Source organism: Periplaneta americana, chromosome 16 (genome assembly GCF_040183065.1).
Source record: "Periplaneta americana isolate PAMFEO1 chromosome 16, P.americana_PAMFEO1_priV1, whole genome shotgun sequence".
Taxonomy (NCBI): domain Eukaryota; kingdom Metazoa; phylum Arthropoda; class Insecta; order Blattodea; family Blattidae; genus Periplaneta; species Periplaneta americana.
This window is the reverse complement of record NC_091132.1, coordinates 8,507,524-8,531,338: the sequence shown is the minus strand read 5'-3', so window position 1 is coordinate 8,531,338 and position 23,815 is coordinate 8,507,524. Positions and strand designations below refer to the sequence as shown.

Sequence of the window (23,815 nt, the reverse complement as noted above, 5' to 3'; positions counted from 1 at the left end):
GTTCCAAAATTTGAATCTCTGTTTGTTTTCTTCTTCTTCTTCTTCTTCTTCTTCTACTACTTCTTCTGCTGCTACTGTTGCTTTTCTAGTATTAGGTATTATGCTTGTTACAGTTTCCATGAAGAATTAAAATAACTTTGACGGGAAAAATGCATTTAATTTAAGGATCATGAACTACTTCAGTTATTTTTTTCTTTCTCTCTACAGATTCCAGTTCAGATTCTGATGATAGTGTGGACATTAGAGAAAAATCAAGGTCTTCAAAGAAAGGAAGTAAAAGAAAAAGCAGTCGCTCAAAAAGTAAGAAGAAAAGTAGACAAAAAGAAAGCAGGAAAAGAAAAAATAGGTGATGAAAATAAAATAAAAACTCTACAGATATATGAAATTAAAAATCTTGTATTTTTTTTATGTAATATATTATTGCTTTATGATTTTGATGTGTGTGTCTGTTGACTTCATGCAGTGAAAAAAAAAAAGAAAAAATACAGATAATCAGGTACATGAATTTTTAATCCAGTGTGTATAAAGTGTTTAGTGCACTAACCACTCTACGATGTGTGCAGTAATAAATGAAATATACAAATGGATTTTACCTTTTTCATAAATATTTTTTATAACTTACAGTTTGTGGGTTTTGTATAGTTTATTAGTGATTATGAAAAAGAATGAACTGTCAGAAGATATCGATTATTAAACATTTATTAATAGTATGTGTAATAACACTGTGCAGTCAATGGCTTTTTTTTTCTTGCGGAACTGTATGAAAGAAAGTGTACTTTCTTGTATCCAAATGAAATACAAAGTAATGTATCACGATACTATTACAAAATTCAATAAAACACACTTAAGTACAAATTTTTAATTACCATTAAATTTGTCTTGCCTTGAAATATTTTCTGCTGATATTTAGCAATAAATAATCAGCAAAAATTATAGGCAATTCTCACTTTTCTATAACAAAAATACACCTTTTCATTATCGTGGTTAGCTATATTATGGTGTAAAATCATTGGATTAAAAAATACTGCATGGATTTTTGCTTATTTATTCTTATGTATCCAATAGTACTTCTTTATCTTATTACTTTAAGAAGTGTTTGTATGCTTATTTTTCTATGTTATATAATATCTGAGTGTTAGAAGGAAAAAGATCTTTGGGAAGGCCGAGACATAGATAGGAGGATAATATTAAAATGGATTTGAGGGAGATGGGATATGATGGTAGAGACTGGATTAATCTTGCTCAGGATAGAGACCGATGGAGGGCTTATGTGAGGGCGGCAATGAACCTCTGGGTTTCTTAAAAGTCATAAGTAAGTATATTCTACCTGAGTACAGTATATCAACTTATTGTTTCAATGTTTATGGTAAAGAAATATGAGAGAGCCTTAGCCCAGCATACAGTTAAACAATACTCGCTAGTGGTACTATCTTTAATTCACTATGACAAAATGGCATTGAAAGTTCTTGAGACCCAAAAAGTCTGTAAGTAAAACTGCACTTTCAGTTGTGAGCCAAGTAAAGGATTAACAAGTTCTTCATGATCATTATCATCATGAAATTCTTTGCGTATATTAAAATTTGTGATTCATTTCAATTAAGTAATTAATATTGTGGGTTAAACATGTCAGAGGCTTTTGTAGTCCCCTCCCTCCCTCTGGTATTCTAGAATTTGCAGAAATAATTTTTATTCATTTATTATTCATTCCATGTAACATTCTGTATCTTATTTTACTTGTATTAATTTTGTTAAGAATGTGTGTGTTTTCTGTTTCCTGTAGAATTTTGTAATTTATTTCAACTTATTTTGAGAAGTCGTCTGTGCCAGATTTAATTTCGACAAGTTATTTATTGAAATTTTATTAGCCTGGTCCAAAAATATTTTTCATCTTCATAATCTAACTGGCAACTTATAATTGAAGACAATTTCTTGTAATATTTTATTATCTACACCTATGAGCCGCTCATAGAGTTGAGGCAAATAATGACAAGTTAAGGGCCCTGCCATTGGACAAAAAAAAAATAAATAAAGTATTTATAGAAATCATGATTAACAAACTTCAGAGCGTTTTTATATGAGGGGAAAAGTCTTAAAGTTCCATCGATGTTTTCTTCATTAAAAGAGATCACTTAAGTTGAATATGTTATGTAGTTGTAACACAAAATATGTGGATGGGTGAGCTTGTACAGTTTTCAGGGGAAAAAATTTGAAGAAAACTGGCTGATAACTCATTCTCGGAATATTTAAGATCCGAGGTTCTTCACTGCTAGTGTGAAATATAAAATGAATAAGTATGTGCAGAGGGAGGAAAAAATAAGTAAAATAAAGTGTATGAAGAAATATATAAATACAGGGTGGAATTAATATAACTGTGCTATTTTAACAGCTTAAAATTCTAATAGGATGTTAGTTCCAAATGAATACTTTTCTCAGAAAAAAATAATGTTCTCCTAACTGCTACCACTGTTTTACTCAATAAGTACTATCTGTATGATTTTGATTTTCACTCCTCAGAGAAACTGATGAATGATTTATCTCTTTGCAGTTTCTAAATAGAATGAACGGTTTTCTTACAAATTAAATAAAAAGATTAACATGTAGGCCTACTGTTATTTCTTGCCATTAGAAAGGCTGGCAATTCTACTGGAGTGACTAAGGGATGGAACTCTTCTGTTCAGAGCAGGTACGTGAGCAGACGATGCACTTTTGCCAAATTATGCACACTTTCAGTCTAATTTTCTAATTAATCATGTACTTAATTACAAAACGCGTAATCGGTTTTTTATTTATTTTAACCCTTTGCGGTTGGATTTAAATACCGCAGTCAGTCTGCGCGAGAAATGTGTCGGATGCTGCCCACCATGGGACTGCAACGCAGATATTGCAGTGGTGGATGTCACCCGACATGGGACACTGTTTTAAATATCGCAGTCACTTTGTGCGAGAAATGTGTCGGATGCTGCCCACCGTGGGACTGCAACATGGATATTGCAGTGGCGGATGTCACCTGACATGGGACACAGTTTTAAATATCGCAGTCACTTTGTGCTAGAAATGTGTCAGATGCTGCCCACCATGGGACTGCAACGCAGATATTGCAGTGGCGGATGTCACCCGACATGGGACACGGTTTTAAATATCGCAGTCACTTTGCGCGAGAAATGTGTCGGATGCTGCCCACCATTGGACATAGCTGTATTACAGATTATAAAACTTTTTAGAGAGGTATTTATTTTTCAGTTCCATCAGCTTTGTCATTTTAAACCATTTGTCTTCTGGCTTACTAGTAGAGTTGTCCTTTTGTTTGTCCCTTACAGTCATTAAGATAAATAGTACTTCTATACATATTCCCAGTTCGTCAATTCATCAGTGCATCACAGTATACATTATGTTGAGGTAAACAGTGTAGGTGTTCTGCCGAATTGTTACCCGTGATTATACAATGTGCTGCAATTATTGCTTTACTCTTTGTATAATCTGGAATCAAGCTTGCACTCCTTTTCTTGAGTTTACACTTAAGTAAACGGTTGCTTTGTTATTTAAATTTTAATTCAAGTTGTATGCTCTAAGAACTGATTTTTGTCTGCAAAATACCGAAACTGATCACAGGGAAAGATTCGACTTCTGACGTTTCTAGTAAAGCACATGGAAGGTACAGGGCCAGAGAGCGATGTTGCAACTAACAGCATTGCCCCCTTCCTCATTTGATAGCAGACTGACTGCTGGTAAGCGGATGATAGATGAGCAGACAGATTTTTTGTTCATTATTTGTAACTGTGGAAGCAAGGATTTATGTGGCAACGCCTTATTACCTCTTTTGTGGTGTGAGGAAGGTGAGTGATGAATTCAGTTCTCAATGGCTAACGGATCGTGGAGCAGGTAGAAGGGAATTCATAATATATGTTACAGAGCTGTCAGAAGTCGCTTCTTTGGATGAGAAGATATATTTGTTCTCTTTTTTGACGGAAATCAACTTCATCAGTAATAATTAATAATTATGCTAGTATAAAAGGAAGCCCTCCAAAATGTGACTTTCTTTCTCTTTTTCTGTAAATGTAACAAACAGACAATTCGTGATTCTTTCATCCCATCTCTTTTTAATGTTCACAATCCTTATTCTAGATGTCTGCACAGACATATTCCGAGCCCATGACTTGAGCTTGACCTGGTCTGTGAGCCGGGTTCAGACTGAAATCTTTAAGGGCTTCTCTGGCTTGGGCAAGTATATAGAACAATAAAAAATGTTTTTTGACCGTGATAACATTTTATTTTTCTTTTAAATAAAAAGTATGTAAATCATTTTTCACCACATACACAAGTCTCAGAGGAAGTCATTACACTAAATCATAGGTTGATCAGTGTACAATGAGTGGACAACATAGGTCACCAACGGGCATTGACTATTCGTTTTTACATTACACAAATTGATTTACTTATTATTTTGTTGATGTACCCCGATGATAGAACGTGTATATAGTTCCAGGACACAGTGGAATACGCAGAATTTTATTTCTGAATATTAATCTCATAATTTTAACCTTCACTTGGCTCTGATTGCTTTGGAGTTTCGGGTGGGCTTGGATAATTACTATTGAAAACAAACTCAGGCTTGGATCAGTAACAGTAAATTCTGTTGCTTCTATTTGGACTTCAAATTTGGATATAATTTAAATGAACTACCATAAGTACTTGCACAAGCTTCTTCCAATAAAAATAAATATCTGTAGTAGAATTATTGTATTATAAGAGACATGGTGAAAAGGGATTGAAAATAATTGTAGATGTGCAAAATTGTAACTTTTGTTTAATGTAATCCATAGCCTTAAAGCTTGTTACTTACTTTTGCCTCAGGAAATAAATATTGTGGTTTTACACAAAGTGAAACTTGTTTTTGTGCGTCAATATGAGATGTTTATTTTTCAATGTCACTCTGTCTTTGCATGTTCAGCTACCAGTTTGTCAAGAATGTTACGGAAAGTCTCAACACAAACTCCTCCTGACTCATCACACTGATAAGCTTCATTCCAAATACTTTCAAATAAATCATCAGGTAACTTGACTCCAATATGAGTGAAGATGTTGTATATAGTTTCCTTGTCACGTGGCTGGAAATTAAAAAAGTGAAAGTTTGTGAAAACCATTTTATCAAAAGTGATTCTTCGTATATTATTATACAGGATGACTCAAAAGTTACTATCCATTTCAGTTAAAACACAGACTTTTTTTTTTCTTTTCATAGCAGTTCATTGGTTTAGGGCTGAAATTTTTAACTTCTGTATTTTTAAGCACTCTTTTTCAAATTTTTATCATATACACACACAATTGGGGGTTGGGCGAAGGGCTAACAACCCATCACCGTAAAAAACAGCTTGTTACGAATTCCTACAGTAAGCCTCGGAATAGGACTGATTCTCTGGCACGACCACAGCAAAGGAATAAGGTTTTGAGATTTGGCACTTGGAACGTAACTAGTCTTTATAGAACAGGAGGGGTAACATTAGTAGCAAAAGAACTAGCTAGATATAGAATAGACTTTGTGGGAGTACAAGAGGTTAGGTTAGATGGGAATGGCATATCACAAATAGGAGATTACTTGTTGTATTATGGGGAAGGAAACAATAATCACCAATTAGGAACAGGATTCTTTGTACATAAAAGAATAAAATCAGCAGTAAAAAAGGTCGAATTTATCAGTGACAGGTTATCATATTTAGTACTTAAGGGTAGATGGTGCGACATCATGGTTATAAATGCTCACGCCCCTACAGAAGAGAAAGACGACTATATAAAGGATAGCTTCTATGAAGAATTGGAACATACTTTTGATCAGTTCCCTAGATATCACATGAAAATTTTATTGGGGGATTTCAACGCTAAAGTAGGACGGGAGGAGATTTTTAGACCAACTATTGGAAAAGAGAGCCTACACGCAATTAGTAGTGACAATGGAGTTAGATTAGTCAACTTTGCCACATCGAAAAATTTAATTGTCAAAAGTACAACATTCCCCCATAAGGATATACATAAATATACTTGGACTTCTCCAGATGGATTGACACACAACCAAATTGATCACATCTTGATAGATAAACGGAGACATACTAGTATAGTAGATATTCGAACTTTCAGGGGTGCAGACTGTAATTCTGACCATTATTTGGTGATTGGAGAATTAAGAGAAAGATTATCAGTAGCCAAGCGAGTAGAGCAACAAGTTAATATTACTAAATTCAATATTCTGAAATTAAAGGACGAGGAAGCTAAGCAAAATTATCAGGTCGAAATTTCGAATAGGTTTGCCACTTTAGAAAGTTCCGACGAAGTTGAGAAAGAATTAGATGTTAATAGCGTGTGGGAAAATATCAGAGATAGTATCAAAATTGCAGCTGAGCAGAGCATAGGTTATTATGAAACTAAGAAAAAGAAACCGTGGTTTGATGAAGATTGTTGCATGGTAGTAGAAAGAAGGAAACAGGCAAAATTGAAATTCTTACAGGATCCAGTTGAGGAGAAGAGAGATAATTATTTCAATGAAAGACGGGAAGCAAGTCGTACACTTAGGAATAAAAAGAGAGGTTACTTGAAGGAAAAACTGAATGAGGTAGAAACAAATAGTAAGAATAAAAACATTCGAGATTTATATAAGGGTATAAAGGAATTTAAGAACGGATATCAGCCAAGGGTAAACGTGATCAAGGATGAGAATGGTGACTTGCTTGCAGACTCTCCATCAATCCTAAACAGATGGAAAAACTATTTTGCGCAACTACTAAATGTACATAGGCCAAATAGAAATGATCGGGACGAAATTGAAATACAAACTGCTGAGCCATTTATACCCGAACCCACGCTTTCAGAAGTCGAAATTGCGATAGAAAATCTGAAAAAGTACAAGTCTCCAGGTATCGATCAGATTCCAGCAGAATTAATACAAGAGGGTGGAAGTGCATTATATAGCGAAATTTATAAACTTGTACTTGCTATTTGGGAAAAGGAAATTGTACCAGATCAATGGAAGGAGTCCATAATTGTACCTATTTTTAAAAAGGGGGACAAAACCAACTGTGGTAACTTTCGAGGAATATCACTTCTGTTGACGTCGTACAAAATTTTGTCCAATATTCTTTTGAGGAGATTAACTCCGTACGTAGATGAAATTATTGGGGATCATCAGTGCGGTTTTCGGCGTAATAGATCGACTATTGATCAGATTTTTTGTATTCGGCAGATAATGGAGAAAAAATGGGAGTATAAGGGTACAGTACATCAGTTATTCATAGATTTCAAAAAGGCATATGACTCGGTTAAGAGGGAAGTATTATATGATATTCTTATTGAATTTGGTATTCCCAAGAAACTAGTTCGATTAATTAAAATATGTCTCAGTGAAACATACAGCAGAGTCCGTATAGGTCAGTTTCTATCTGATCCTTTTCCAATTCACTGCGGGCTAAAGCAGGGAGATGCACTATCACCTTTACTTTTTAACTTCGCTATAGAATATGCCATTAGGAAAGTTCAGGATAACAGGCAGGGTTTGGAATTGAACGGGCTACATCAGCTTCTTGTCTATGCGGATGACGTGAATATGTTAGGAGAAAATACACAAACGGTTAGGGAAAACACGGAAATTTTACTTGAAGCAAGTAAAGCGATCGGTTTGGAAGTAAATCCCGAAAAGACAAAGTATATGATTATGTCTCGTGACGGGAATATTGTACGAAATGGAAATATAAATATTGGAGATTTATCCTTCGAAGAGGTGGAAAAATTCAAATATCTTGGAGCAACAGTAACAAATATAAATGACACTCGGGAGGAAATTAAACGCAGAATAAATATGGGAAATGCGTGTTATTATTCGGTTGAGAAGCTCTTATCATCCAGTCTGCTCTCCAAAAATCTGAAAGTTAGAATTTATAAAACAGTTATATTACCGGTTCTTCTATATGGCTGTGAAACTTGGACTCTCACTCTGAGAGAGGAACATAGGTTAAGGGTGGTTGAGAATAAGGTGCTTAGGAAAATATTTGGGGCTAAGCGGGATGAAGTTACAGGAGAATGGAGAAAGTTACACAACACAGAACTGCACACATTGTATTCTTCACCTGACATAATTAGGAACTTGAAATCCAGACGTTTGAGATGGGCAGGGCATGTAGCACGTATGGGCGAATCCAGAAATGCATATAGAGTGTTAGTTGGGAGACCGGAGGGAAAAAGACCTTTAGGGAGGCCGAGACGTAGATGGGAGGATAATATTAAAATGGATTTGAGGGAGGTGGGATATGATGATAGAGACTGGCTTAATCTTGCACAGGATAGGGACCGATGGCGGGCTTATGTGAGGGCGGCAATGAACCTTCGGGTTCCTTAAAAGCCATTTGTAAGTAAGTAAGTAAGTAAGTAAGTATACACACACAATTAACATTTGCTATGAAACAAAATTTGAACTTCATAACTCAGTTTTTTTATTTATTCATTATTTTATTGACTTTTTTATCATCTCATATATAATGCTCCTTCCATTGCAAATTTTTAAACTGAAATTTGATCAGTATTTACTACAAACTTAGACAGTTAAGAATTACTCTGGGTTTTTTGTGTGATGAATTTTTTAAACTTTTAAATTTTTATTTCGCCCTTTTTTTTTAATTAGCATGTGAAAAATTCACCTTCATGTAATTCACACTAAAACCCAGAACAAATTCAATTAGGTACTCGTACATTTATGAGCATATCTTGAAAGTTTCAAAGTGATACAACAAAATTTGTCATAAAGGGCATTTTATACATATGAAAGTATAAAAAAAAAAAAAAAAATCGAGAAATTAGTTTGCAATCTGAATGAAATACCATTTGTAATATTACAAAAACAAACATTTTGGACTTCTCTCTAAAATATGAGGAATCTGTTGTTAGTATACCCCGTCTACTGTTACATTCTTCATACCATAATTCTTTGTTTTATCTTTGTACCAATATATTTGCGTTTGGAGATGAATAACTTATAAAGGGGATTTATCAAAAACAAATTAAACATGATGTGAACAGACTTAAGTAGCTACTGTAAACTCACCTTAAAGAAGTCTTCTGGAGTTACTCCATATTGAGAAAATATTGAAGGACTGATCAGTGTTTTAATATCTGCTTCAGAAACATTGACAGCTTCATTTTCTTTGATTGGATACAATACGCAGTTACATGTGTTTGATGGATGAACATCTGCAATAAAAAATAAATATAATTATTTGAATTTCTCGTTTTTTCTTTTATCATTCACTATAACGAAAAATTTACTTGTGCCATGTAAGCTTGCTCATTTACAGGGGACGGACACAATACTATGAACAATATTTTAAATTGACCACATTAATTTAGTAAAGGGTTAGGAATGCTCTTTGCTTTTAGTACAGCTTATATCTTGCATGAAATTGACTGAAGTTGTAAATGGGCCTAATGTCATGAGTAAGCAGATGGTGCATTGCTCCACAAGGTCGTCTGTGATGATGGTTGGCTTCCCACTGCACTCCTCGTCATGCACATTTTGGCGTCCTGCTGAAAATTGTCTACAGCAGCAACGCACCATCTGCTTGCCCATAGACCTGGCACAGCTGACGATCAATTTCAATCGGCGCTATGCCCTGTGCATTCAAAAACTTTATAACTGACTGTACTTCACGCGGCGGGAGCTGGAATAGGAACATTCATCTTCAACCAATGCAACGAAGCTACTGAGAGCACTCAGGAAGTTCCGCTAGCGCATGTGCCATGCCAGGACATTACTCTATCACGTACACGCAGTCGCTTTGCGCAACATATGGTTTGCTAGCTGTGGGACGAGTGGGAAAGTTACTTTATGGACGCGTCTTGTATTATATGATTTCAATTACTTATGTCTTTTGAATGAAAATTCAAGAAAATAAACAAGCAGTAATATTAGCGACATGGAAAAAGAATTGATGTTTGCGAAACGTTAAAACCTAATGTGATGAAGGAAGTGATAACCGCAGTATTTTTTTAGCTATTTATATATTTCGGGTGCAGAAACCTGCAAGAAAAGGGAATTATACTTACCTAAATTATCAGAACCGTCACATTGTTGGTTGCGTGCAAAAACATTATATGTTGTATTATAATACTGCTTTTCAGGAGGAATATCTGCAAATGAAAGTTTAAAATGCTTTAAATATTATTAATTATGCGTGGGACAGTGTTTGGTGGGTACAGAGGCATTATGTAGAAGAGCTGGGGAGGGGGAATTCCCCTGAATTTTGTCCACGATTTTAACATAAAAAATAATAATTTAGTAGTGCTACTAAAGAAGAAACTGTGATAACTGTACTTTTAATGTTATAGTATTTCACTTTTATAAATACTTACGAAATAAAAGACGAGCTGGTAATGACTTTGCACCAAGGCGTTACCCTTTGCTACATTAGTGGTTGTTGCCTATTGTGTGTGTATATATATATATATATATATATATATATATATATATATATATATATATATATATATATATTCAATTAATATCACTCAATAAAGGAATTGTATTCCAATGGATACCATCCCATTGTGAATCCTGGGAAATGAGAATGCGGATGCTTTAGCAAAGAAGGGCAGCACTGCTACTTACAGACCTGTTACTAAATCTACGTATTACTCTGTGAAGAGATTTATTAAATCTACATACTTAGACTTCAACAAACAAAATTTCATAACTCAATCCCAAGAGAAAAAATGGAACTCTGCATCAAAATCCACAGTTAATTCCCGATTTACCACGAAAATCGTCTGTAGCTGCATTTAGATTGGCAACAGGCCATGATTGTTTGGCCAAACACCTGCATAGAATTGGAATATATCAGTCCCCTAACTGCCCATTGTGCAACTCAAACCAAGAAATGGATTCGGAACACCTCAAAATATGTGCTTCAGTGGCTGGTCATGATAATATCTTTGAAAAATATTGGAGTGCAAGAGGCCAAATGACTTTGTTGTCAAACGCCTGGCATTAGAAAACAACAACAACATATATATATATATATATATATATATATATATATATATATATGTATATGTATATGTATATGAATACAGTTAATTGAAATTTTATTCATTTCATTTCATATCCTGCCCAAGGGCAGGTCTTTCACTGCAAACCCAGCCTTCGCCAGTCTTTCCTGTTTTCTGCCTTTCTCTTTGTCTCTTCATATGATCTATATATCGTAATCTCGTCTATGATCTGATATCTTCTGCCCTGAACTCTTCTCCCGTTCACCATTCCTTCCAGTGCATCCTTCAGTAGACTGTTTCTTCTCAACCAGTGACCCAACCAATTCCTTTTCCTCTTCCTGATCAGTTTCAGCTTCATTCTTTCTTCACCCACTCTTTCCAACTCCTCTTCATTTCTTATTCTATCTGTCCATTTCACATGCTCCATCCTTCTCCAAATCCACATTTCAAATGTTTCTGTTCGCTTCTCTTCACTTCGTCTTAATGCCCACGCTTCTGCCCCATACAATTCCACACTCCATACAAAGCACTTCAGTAGTCCCTTCCTTAGTTCTTTTTCCAGAGGTCCGCAGAAGATGCTCCTTTTCTATTAAAAGCTTCCTTTGCCATTGCTATCCTCCTTTTGACTTCCTGGCAGCAGCTCATGTTACTGCTTATAGTGCACCCCAAGTATTTGATGCTGTCGACTTGCTCTACTGCCTCATTTTGAATTCGCAAGTTTACCTTCTTTATTTTTCTTCCTATGACCATGTCTGCGTCTAACTTGCATTTATCTTCTTCCCATACTGTTCACAGCTGTCATTTAGCTCCTGCAGCATATTCCTTAGTATCATCTCTTCTGCTAACAAAGCCATATCATCAACAAATCTGATAGACTTCTTCTTCTTCCTCCTACTATCACTCCTCCCATGCTTGAAAACAGCTTTTCACTAAATCCTCCAAGTAGATGTTGAACACGGTAGGTGATAAGGGACATCCTTGACATACTCCTCTCCCAATTTCACTTCCTACTGACATTTCTTCTCCTATCGTGATGGTGCTATTCGACAGGAGTAGGCTATGTGCCGGTTTCCCCTTCTCCCTTTCTCACTTTCATCATCATCCTCACCTATTCCATACACTACACTTACACTCACCCTAGTACACGACATAACTCTTCACAGATATACATCATGCATTACGTGGCCCGCCAAAGTGGTGTGCAATTTGAAAATGGGTCACAGTCTTTTCATCTTTCCGCAGTATGCGGAATCCGAATCAATCAAAGTGAAGTGGATAGGCATTAGACACACACACACACACACACACATACTTTGACTCATTTAATGTAAAGATTACTGAATAGTCTTCTCTCTTTCCAACCCACACCTATTTGAACTTTCTTTATCAATAAAATTGTGTGTGTTCATTTCTTCACACCAACGTCATATTTTTTTAATTGGTTTATATTACGACACTTTAACAACTGCAATGGTTATCTAGCGTCTGGGCAAAATGAAGGTAATAACGCCAGCGACGTGAGTCCAGGGTCTGGCGCAGAATGTTACCCAGCATTTGCTCTTATGGTTTGAGAGAAGACTGGAAAATCCTCAACCAGGTAATTTGTCTCAACAAAGATTTGAACTCGAGCTCGCTCCTTTCATGGCCATCTTTCTCGGCACTTGAATGAGGTGGTGTGGTCGGCATCACGCTCCGCCTGCCTTTACTCCCAGGAAAGACAATATAAATAGGATAAGAAGTTAACACTAGGCCTGTGTGCGGAAACTTAGATTGTACTGTAAAGTGAGATACACTTTACCATAAAAAGACCGTAATGTGTGTGTATCCAATGCCTACCCACGTCACTTACGTCAGGGGTCGTCAGCACAGAGCACGCTGGGGTTAGCCTCTCTTACCCGCTGAAAATGCTGTGCACTATAATGCTCTCGTAGCTGCTAGCGTGTATGCTCTCTATCTCTCCCTGTTGCACGACAGCGCACTCGCGTACCCATTGCACATTTCAGCGAGTGCTGGCGACCACTGACTTACGTGATTCAGGTACGGCATATTGCGGATAGATGGCTGGACTGTGACTCATTTTCAAGTTGCACACCACTTTGGCGGGCAATGCTGTACATGATTTGTAGCTATCTGTGGAGAGTTATATCGTGTACTAGGGTGAATGTATTTCAGAATGGGGTGAGAATGATATATTCCTAAGCCAAAAAAACAAAATTTTACAGGAGAGCGTATTAAAGGTTTAGAGTCCAATGCTACTAGGTCCGGTATCATAATTTCTTCGGCGTGTGTTGAGTAATTTTTACAATATTTTACTAGTAGTTTCCCCATATGTGTAAGAAATGAAATCCATTTTTGTTAAAAGTGTGGCTTTGGACTATCTCATTCTCATTCCTTCAATTACATTTTAAGAATGAAATTTAGAAGTACTTTTATAAAAATATGGGAGCCTATTTTTCAAATGCAACAAAATAACAAATTTATATAACAGAGGAAAGTTTTCTGAAAGCCTGAAGAATGTATGTAGCAAAAATATCATGTCTGTAGCATTAAGAGTTCCGAAGATATAGAAAGTTATTTGAGGGGGTCAGAAGCAAAGGATAGGTCTATAAGTGCACTTAAGTTATTTGTGAGAAATTATGGTTGAAGTACTTAAGATTTCGTAAATTTCGTGAATTTTTTTATTTCAATTTTAATGTGTGATGTGGTTAAAAGATGTATCCCTTTGCCACTAAATTTTTAAATGTTTTAACTTGCCCTGGATGCACTTAACTCTTGTTCTTAGAAATGTCACTTGTACCCCTTTGCTTCTGACCCCCTCAAATAACTTTCTATATGGAATAAAGCAAAAGTTACCGGAAATTGCTATCAGAGTTTAGTGTCATTTAAAAACCTTGTGCACCAGAACCTCAAAAATGGCATCACATCAGCTGAGAAGGCATAAATACGCATTAAATTTTATGTAAAAGAATATTATGTATACGAGTATTAAAGGAAAGAAATTAAAGTTACGGGATACCGCAATTAAGGTTCAGTGTAATTTGAAAAACCTGTGCCCACATACATGAATATTAACAGAAATATCTCATTATTGTGTACAGTTTGGTTTCAGAATTACTGCTATTTTTTGGACACCATAGGCCCCACTTACCAACAATTTTTCCGATATCAGGAAATTCATATCTCCAGTTCAAGAGCTCACAAAACTTTTTATATTCCACGCAACCGTCGCACCTCATTATTCCAATCTGCTTCATTATTGTTTCCAATTTTTCTTTGTGTAGAGAAAGTTCAAAGAATTGACAAGTTTTCTGTACAACGTCTATAGGTATCCACCGAATATTTTCCTGAAATATAGTACGCTGACATAAGCTAATATATTATCCATAATTTATTACGTATATTTAAGCATATTTACCGTATAAGTGATACAAATTCATAATACCAGGTGATAATGCTACCTATGAATTTAAGCTCTGATCTACATGATGAATATTCCCTATACCCACATTTTTCTAGTTATATTGAGCATTTTTTGTTCTTTTTCAAAAGTTTCTCTATTTAAGAACTACCATGTTACCATAAAATTATGTATGTATGTATTTATTCACATTGCAAATGGGTAAATACCCGGTGGCAGTGGTAACTAATTACACTCAATAATGACAATTAATAATAAACACAGTTAATAATAATAATAATAATAATTAATACAAATAATAATAATAATTAATACAAATAATAATAATAAAATAAATAATAACAATAGTATAATAAAATTAACAAGGGGCATCCTAAATTAAATGAAGCACGATCACTTCAAATAACATTTAAAGTAAATCTAATTTGTATCTTAACTCTAAGATCGAACTAAAACCCAGGAGTATGATATGTTCATACCTGCACAAGTACCTTTCAGCACTACACTCATTTCGCTGTCAACTCACTCACTGCACTGAAACTACGACACATTTCACTGATACTATCCTGATTTCACTAACACCTCAAACACTTTCCACTGTTCAAATACTTTGCTCTACCACTAGAAACTATAAAACTTTACTGACACAACACACATCTTCACTGATACATCACTACAAATAACAAAACATCAATTACACCCTTTAAATGTTGTGCATAATATTCTACGGTCTAAAGTAAAGTATTTAAGCCTATTTTTAAATACATTTTTGGTTATTGGTAAAGTCTTTAATAAGTCTGCAGGTAAAGCATTCCAGTCCCTAATAGTACGATTGAAAAAAGAAAACTTTCCAGTGTCCGTCCTCTGTCTTCTTTCCCTCAGTTTATGTGAGTGGTCGTTCCTTGAAGAGTAATTTGGCGGCTGCAACCTATTTTTTATTTTTCTCCAGGTAGACTCACCTCTGTATGTTTTGAACATTGCGCATAATAATTTGATCGACCACATTTTACCTCCCGTACAGTCACAGTTATAAAATCACAAGTAATATTTCCATCCACACTGTTGCAATTATTGATGAAGCTACTAATGATGCAACGCCAATCATCGAAGTACTGTGTAGACTTCGCACAGACAACAAACTCTAAAGGTATGCGCTCACTACCGGAAGGGATTCGATCGCCCCGTTCGGATTTTTATTATTTGCATTATTTTAAATAGAGCATCGCTCGCTTGGCTGTATCGCCATTGCTCGCATGACCGGATTCCGTCCAGAATTCTGACCGCAACATATCAATGAATATCTAATTTTTCAGGGCAGTATTATATTAATTTACTTTCCTTTAATTCAAATATGCAATCAACATTGATTCAATTTAATAAAATATAAGAGAAATATCACTACTCACATTCACTTAATATTAACCCAAAACGTAACATACCCGTCATTCCATTGACAACATTGAAAATACTGATCTATGGAAAGGGGGTCCGCATTGCTAATAATTTTGAGAATCACTGTATTGAAGCACCATTACGACTGTCGTCCAAGAAATCGACAAATTGTAGTATGCAGTAACATCATGAAATCTCGCAAATATTTATAATATTCCCACCTGGTCAAAATACTGAAGAGCTTTCAAGAAGGCATCAAATTCGAAAGGCGGGTTTTTGTTCTTTAGTAACTGTCGCAGTTTATTGATATGCTCGAGGCAAACCATCAGGTCTTTCTTCTCCGAGGAAGACTTGCAAGTTCTTAATAGTTCTGCAACTCCGTAAATGGAACTGGTTCCTACGCCGAATGTGTGGTCTTCTGGGACACAGGCGCCAAGAATGTTATTTCTGTCGAGAATAAGAAAACTGATTAATACAACATATAATGTTAATGTCTGATGACAGTACATTATCAGACAATCGACGTCTTAATATGCTGACTTAGGAGCATCAAGCAGTTTCCTTCAATCAAACAACAAAAACGACGTGTAGAATATACAGAGTGTTTGGATAAGTTTTTATACAAACTCTAGGCTCTTGGATCAACGTTATCTTAAAAGGGGAATATGAGAAAGAGGTTCTACTGCTCGACCACCGCGCTCCCCAGACTTCGACTTTTCACTTAGGATTCTAGAACCTTCTGAAAAGTTAATCTATGAGTTCCAGTGAACAAAGCGGAAGGCGTTTTAACGAGAATCTTAGCTGCTTGTGATGACAACGAAACTAAACGTAGCATCTTTGAACAAAATCTGCAGTCAGCAGTAGTATCACAGTCATGTATATACAGTCACGAAGCTTGAGTTGTGAGGGTGCTAGAAAGAATAGACTGTGCCGGTACTATTTCGCATTGTCTGTAATGAGGCGATAGTAGCGATCCTAGTGATTAGCAACTATCTATAGACGTATATTTACTACTTATTGAGCTTCGTGACTGTAAATTCTAGACTGTGGTAGTATGTTGTGGCGTGTGCAACGAGCTTGATATATCCTAAGCTCCTCTAAATCATTCAGTTTATAATGTTATAATTAATAGCTTGTATGGATATATAATACGCCATTAAAACGCAAGTAAGAACTTAAGAGATTGATCTTAAAAATTACCACCTAATTACATGCATCTCGCTACGCAAACGAGCGATAGAGAATGTCCATGCGTGAAACGGTGCTTCTAAGGACATGTGGCGCCGCCGAGTATGTGTTCATTAACAAATATTGTTCCTTTTGACATTAGCTACTTCCCAAAGTCTGTAGCAAACTCACTCGAAATCCCTGTGTAGATATAGGCATGGATTTTAATTATTTTGTCACATACGTATAATGTGCTATAGGGTCTATATTATATTTTAGGTAATGATAAAGGAAGGCATTTTCAAGTGTTAGAATCTTATTATTTTTAAACTCTAATACAAGTTTTTAATCGGATACTTGGCAACGCTGTATCAAATAAATTACAGTTGTCCAACGAAAGAATAAAGCAATATAAACATATTGTCACTGGTTGCCACACCAAAAAAGCACCGTGTGTGTGTGTGTGCGTGCGTGCGTGCGCGCGCGCGCGCGCGAAATTCTGTATACTGTATCTGTGTGAAACTTGCCTTAATGAGACGGCAACTTCTCCCACTTATCTGTTGTTCTGGTTGCAGCCTCATCAGGCATTACAAATTTATTGAAAAGCATAATTTTCTCATTTCATTCAATTATAAATTCATGTTAATTGACAAGAATTTATTTAAATAATTAATAATTTAGTTTGGTAAATAATTATGTTATAAATTATGCTACTCGTAACATTTATGTCGTTTAATGCCTTTTATGTGTATTGAAGTTTAAGGCTATGGAAAGCTTAGTTTCTGACTTCACTTGTAGGCCTATTTATTTTGAAGATCCTAAGAGTAATAGGAAAGAATTAACAAACACAATCAAGGAATAATTACGTGGTTTGTCTTTTTATCAAGTTGGATTTCATAACTTACGGTTCAAATGTCTTCCCAAGCTGACTTCGAGATTTTTCAAAGAAACGAGCCTGTCTACTTTTCACAGTGCATACGTTGTCAGGGTTGACCCATATTAAATTTCTGCGTGTCAATTTTCCACTGCGGTCAGTTGGCGCACAAAAACCAAACACATGATCGGGATTGAAATTCGGTGGCAGGTATCTGAGGAAAAAAAATCACAACACGTTCATTTCCTAGAATATCTTTAACATATCCATTTCCCAAGGCACATTCAGTTCACTCCATTCCACCGATTCTCCAGTTTCTCATACAGATTAAAGAATTAGAAGCAGTGGCGGTTCCTCGGGGGAGGGAAGGGAGGAACGTCCTCCTCACATTTTATTCTTTTGAAAGTAAATACCAAATAAAATATGTGCCTTGAAATTCGAGGAAGATTCAATAATTTTTAAGTTCACAGCTATAAGAAAAACTCGGTTGATCGATTTTTAAACGACGCGCGCTCGTGTGCTGTAGAAAACTATGAGAAGGATGCAAGATTGTCTGTGTGGAGGAAAGACACTCCATTCCTCCTCTACTGCAGTTAACACACATAGACAACAGCGCACTAGAGGCCAGAGAAAGAAGCAGAGTTTTGAAGCAAGTAAATGAACTGCGAGGGAGGAAATCCTCCTCTGAATCGTCATGGGCGGGAAATAGAAACAGACTGGTCGTGCAGCAAGCTCGCTACCGCTGCCACTTAACGATGTTGCATTCAACCGGACTATAACACATCTAGGAGGAGACACAACAAAAACAGTTTTAACGCAACGCTATGAAAGACACCATGTAAACTTTTTTTAAATTATAAATCAAAAATATTATTCATTGCACTTTATATAGGCTACTATTCATGGTTTGAAACTTTCGTGGATATTTGAAAGTTAAAGTCGGGTTTATGTAAAACAAAGAGGAAGTAGTTCTACGTAGTTGGCCCCTGAAATTCACTTCTATTCATTGTTTACTAGACAAGGCAACAACCAAGTTGTCAGTTTTGTACAAATATATTTGAAACTGAAAGTAGGTACTCCAAACTACATCATTTTTAACATAAAAAATTAATCGGCCACCGGCAGCTTTGAGCAATAATGATAGTATGACTTTACAAGAACTGACATTCTTCAAAGCATGTGATACTGAACTTGTAAAATGTAGATGTGGAAACACAGATCACGTGGGTGGGTGCAGTGTTCTCACTTTCCTCAGATTATTTCCCATTCCCATTTCCATTTCCGTAAAACGGTTCCGGTTACGAGTTAGTAGCTAGTCTCTTCCAACACGTGTGATGTAGTGTGCTCGAAAAATGCTACGAGGTTGTGAATTTCCTTGTAATTGTTAATTTGCGCAATTATTCAACAATGAATGGAAGTGAAAACATAATATATTTTGGACAATTTAGGAAACTCAGTTTACAAGAACAGATTATTGCTATACAGAAGGGAAGGCCAACCCCAACACTACCTGGTCTTACATGTATGCATGTAGGCTAATTTGTAGCACGTTTCATTCAAGAAGGTGTCATTTCGTGCTGTTAACTTCTTTCCTCCTCTTAAGAAATATGCAGGAGCCGCCACTGATTAGAAATGAAATAACCCATTGTTATTGTTATTACTATTGTTATCATACTCTAACTTACGGCCGCGGCTCCTGAGATAAAAATTTGAAAAGGCTCTTGCGTTAAATTAGAACATAATTAAATTATTTTCCTCTTAAACTGATATTATCTACGAAGATCTCCTCCTGCCGGCTGAGTGGTCACACCTTCAACCTGTCAAGCAGGGTTCGAGTACCAGTCAGGCCTTGAATTTCATTGAAAAATTCATAGTGACACTTGTGGACAAGGTCGCAGTTGGATTTCTTCTCTGGGTTCTCCCGCTACTCCATGTTAGGCTTCTACATCATTTCGTCATCATTCCATAGCATTCCCCGAACATGGCTGGCGGCGCACGAAGTGGGCTGGCCTAGGGACGAGTGGAGTTGCCTGCTCGCGTCGCTGAGCTGTCAAGACTAAATAATCCGTCTGTACCTTTCGAAACACGCAAAATTGTAATAAGAAATCATGTGTCATCTGAGACATGGATGATGATAATGATTGTTATTATTATTATTATTATTATTATTATTATTATTATTATTATTATTTAACTTCCAACTTTGGACGTACACCACTTGTACCCCAACAGTACGTCTTTGTATTCATTCATTCATTCATTCATAGTGTTCTGACCAAGGACAAGTCTTTCACTACAAACCCAACATTCTCCAGTCTTTCCTATTTTCTGCCTTCCTCTTGTCTTTGTATAATAATTCGAAATACAACTTATATACCATTCATGTTTGAATATGCTGAGAATGAGTGAATACGTAAGGAAAATGAGCGCATTCCTTATTATAGGAACAGTCCTGATGGTATGATACTAACTAAGGAAGTGTTACAGTTAAAGCACTATGGCCGATAAAGCTGATGATAGCAAACCAGTTTCTCGACCTGAAATGTTACTATTTAACAGGCGCGGTGTTTATGTCCCTCAGAGCTGTGTGGACATTCATGTTCAGGAATTGTGAAGGTGAAAATGAATTACATCGATAACATACTTCCTGTTTATGTGCTCTCCGGGGTGATAATCCTCGTGTGATTTCACGTAGAGCTCGTGGCTCAGTCTGCTCTCGAACAACACTTGACTCGGCAGCTTTGGGGGGTTCACCAGTTCACCAGCAGTCATCTCTATAAAAGCACGAAAAATACATGAAAAAGTACGAGAGCGGGCGACTGAGTGTAAAGCAATAACAGTGCGTAAGTGTGCGAGTGGAACAGAATAGCTTGACTTTACGGAGAAACTAATTACAGACTGTGTGCATGAGGGAGTGAATGAATAAACTATTCAATGAATGAATGAGTGAATAAACCATTGAGCGAATAAATTAATGAATAAGTGAATAAACCATTGAACGAATAAATTAATGCATGAGTGAATAAACCATTGAACGAATAAATTAAAGAATAAGTGAATAAACCATTCAACGAATAAATTAATGAATGAGTGAATAAACCATTGAACGAATAAATTAATAAATGAGTGAATAAACCATTGAACGAATAAATTAATGAATAAGTGAATAAACCATTGAACGAATAAATTAATGCATGAGTGAATAAACCATTGAGCGAATAAATTAACGGATGAGTGAATAAACCATTGAGAAAATAAATTAACGAATGAGTGAATAAACCATTGAGCGAATAAATTAACGAATGAGTGAATAAGCCATTGAGCGAATAAATTAACGAATGAGTGAATAAATAATTGAGCGAATAAATTAACGAATGAGTGAATAAACCATTGAGCGAATAAATTAACGAATGAGTGAATAAACCATTCAACGAATAAATTAATGAATGAGTGAATAAACCATTGAACGAATAAATTAATAAATGAGTGAATAAACCATTGAACGAATAAATTAATGAATAAGTGAATAAACCATTGAACGAATAAATTAATGCATGAGTGAATAAACCATTGAGCGAATAAATTAACGGATGAGTGAATAAACCATTGAGAAAATAAATTAACGAATGAGTGAATAAACCATTGAGCGAATAAATTAACGAATGAGTGAATAAGCCATTGAGCGAATAAATTAACGAATGAGTGAATAAATAATTGAGCGAATAAATTAACGAATGAGTGAATAAACCATTGAGCGAATAAATTAACGAATGAGTGAATAAACCATTGAGCGAATAAATTAATGAATGAGTGAATAAGCCATTGAACGAATAAATTAATGAATAAGTGAATAAACCATTGAACGAATAAATTAATGCATGAGTGAATAAGCCATTGAACGAATAAATTAATGAATGAGTGAATAAACCATTGAACGAATAAATTAATGAATAAGTGAATAAATCATTGAGCGAATAAATTAACGAATGAGTGAATAAACCATTGAACGAATAAATTAATGAATGAGTGAATAAACCATTGAGCGAATAAATTAATGAATGAGTGAATAAACCATTGAGCGAATAAATTAACGAGTGAGTGAATAAACCATTGAGAAAATAAATTAACGAATGAGTGAATAAACCATTGAGCGAATAAATTAACGAATGAGTGAATAAGCCATTGAGCGAATAAATTAACGAATGAATGAATAAACCATTGAACGAATAAATTAATGAATGAGTGAATAAACCATTGAGCGAATAAATTAATGAATGAGTGAATAAACCATTGAGCGAATAAATTAACGAATGAGTGAATAAACCATTGAGAAAATAAATTAACGAATGAGTGAATAAACCATTGAGCGAATAAATTAACGAATGAGTGAATAAGCCATTGAGCGAATTAATTAACGAATGAGTGAATAAACCATTGAGCGAATATATAAACGAATGAGTGAATAAATAATTGAGCGAATAAATTAACGAATGAGTGAATAAACCATTGAGCGAATAAATTAACGAAGAGTGAATAAACTATTGAGCGAATAAATTAACGAATGAGTGAATAAAGCATTGAGCGAATAAATTAACGAATGAGTGAATAAACCATTGAGCGAATAAATTAACGAATGAGTGAATAAACCATTGAACGAATAAATTAACGAATGAGTCAATAAACCATTGAGCGAATAAATTAACGAATGAGTGAATAAACCATTGAGCGAATAAATTAATGAATAAGTGAATAAACCACTAAGCGAATAAATTAACGAATGAGTGAATAAACAATTGAGCGAATAAATTAATGAATAAGTGAATAAACCATTAAGCGAATAAATTAACGAATGAGTGAATAAACAATTGAGCGAATAAATTAATGAATGAGTGAGTAAACCATTGAGCGAATAAATTAACGAATGAGGGAATAAACCATTGAGCGGATAAATTAATGAATAAGTGAATAAACCATTGAGCGAATAAATTAACGAATGAGTGATTAAACCATTGAGCGAATAAATTAATGAATTAATTAATTAATTAATAAACGATTGAACGAATAAATTAATGAAAGAGTGAATAAACCATTGACCGAATAAATTAACGAATGAGTGAATAAACCATTGAGCGAAAAAACTAATGAATATGTGAATAAGCATTGAGCGAATGAATGAATAAACGAATGAATGAATGAATGAATGAATGAATGAATGAATGGATGGATGGATGGATGGATGGATGAATGAATGAATGAATGAATGAATGAATGAATGAATGAATATTGTGTATTTAAGTGTGAGCGAGTGAATGAATATATGAAAGAGTAGGAGTGCGTGCGTAAGTCTGTGAATTCTAAAGTCATTTTTATGTGTGAAAGTAGTGAGAGTGAATTGGGGAGCGAGCAACAGTAGACCTACTGCTAATGTTCAACTTTGAAGCGACTTACTGACGTAGTACAACAGCAGATTTTGTATATTCATTGTAGGATTCAATTGTTTAAATCTGATTCAAATGCGCACAACACACACGTTGTCTTCGGTTATAGTTTAATACTTCTTGACTCTCATAACAGTAAGTTCCTCATCTCAACATTACGACTGCTGATGCATCAGCTGCCATCACCCTTGAAAACAGCTGTGAACCGAGCACTATGACTAATCGCCACAGACTGGCAGTCGGCTGTAAATAATATGTATTTGTACGAATGTCGTGAAAGAAGAAGTAAACATTAGTCATCTTTTACTGACAAATACTTTTTGTGTAGTGTTGTTGTTTGGAAGACGTACCGTGTTTAATCCAATTGACTTGGAGACTGGAATGTACTCGTACTTAAACACCAGCAGCCAAGACCAATTTTGTAGACGACTTCTTTCCATCTTGTAAACCCTTATTTAAACAATTACCCATATTAACTCTTCCTAGTTTATATATTTATTTGAATGT

The 23,815-nt window shown here is 35.3% G+C and overlaps 2 protein-coding genes across 3 annotated transcripts in view; one reads left to right on the top strand and one right to left on the bottom strand.

The window, feature by feature from the left end:
* LOC138691001 (pre-mRNA-splicing factor CWC22 homolog) overlaps window positions 1–492 on the top strand; it is a 33,924-nt gene extending 33,432 nt beyond the window's left edge. Inside the window, exon 10 of the mRNA XM_069812632.1 lies at window positions 208–492. Within this exon, the coding sequence (XP_069668733.1) occupies window positions 208–350 (143 nt within the window). The 3' untranslated portion in view covers window positions 351–492. The remainder of the gene's footprint in view (window positions 1–207) is intronic.
* A 3,752-nt stretch (window positions 493–4,244) lies between these two features.
* LOC138691004 (EF-hand domain-containing family member B-like) lies at window positions 4,245–23,561 on the bottom strand. Of its 2 annotated transcripts, XM_069812638.1 has the most exons (8): window positions 23,319–23,560; window positions 20,515–20,644; window positions 17,902–18,084; window positions 16,051–16,276; window positions 14,168–14,363; window positions 10,078–10,161; window positions 9,080–9,225; window positions 4,245–5,105 (listed from the first exon to the last, which is right to left on the bottom strand). In XM_069812638.1, exons 1-8 carry the CDS (start codon window positions 23,350–23,352, stop codon window positions 4,926–4,928), a joined length of 1,179 nt encoding a protein of 392 aa, XP_069668739.1. In that variant the 5' UTR covers window positions 23,353–23,560; the 3' UTR covers window positions 4,245–4,925. The 2 variants fall into 2 exon arrangements, with proteins under 2 accessions (XP_069668739.1, XP_069668740.1); XM_069812639.1 differs by lacking the exon at window positions 17,902–18,084 and having other exon boundaries at window positions 23,319–23,561.
* Between the last annotated feature and the right edge of the window lie 254 nt (window positions 23,562–23,815).

Coding starts and splice junctions, on each gene's coding strand:
- LOC138691004 (XM_069812638.1), bottom strand. CDS start 23,352: ATGAATATACAAAATCTGCTGTTGTACTACGTCA. Junction 20,645..23,318: donor TCTGCTGTTGTACTACGTCA/GTAAGTCGCTTC, acceptor GTGCTTTTATAG/AGATGACTGCTGGTGAACTG. Junction 14,364..16,050: donor CTCTTCAGTATTTTGACCAG/GTGGGAATATTA, acceptor ACTATATTTCAG/GAAAATATTCGGTGGATACC.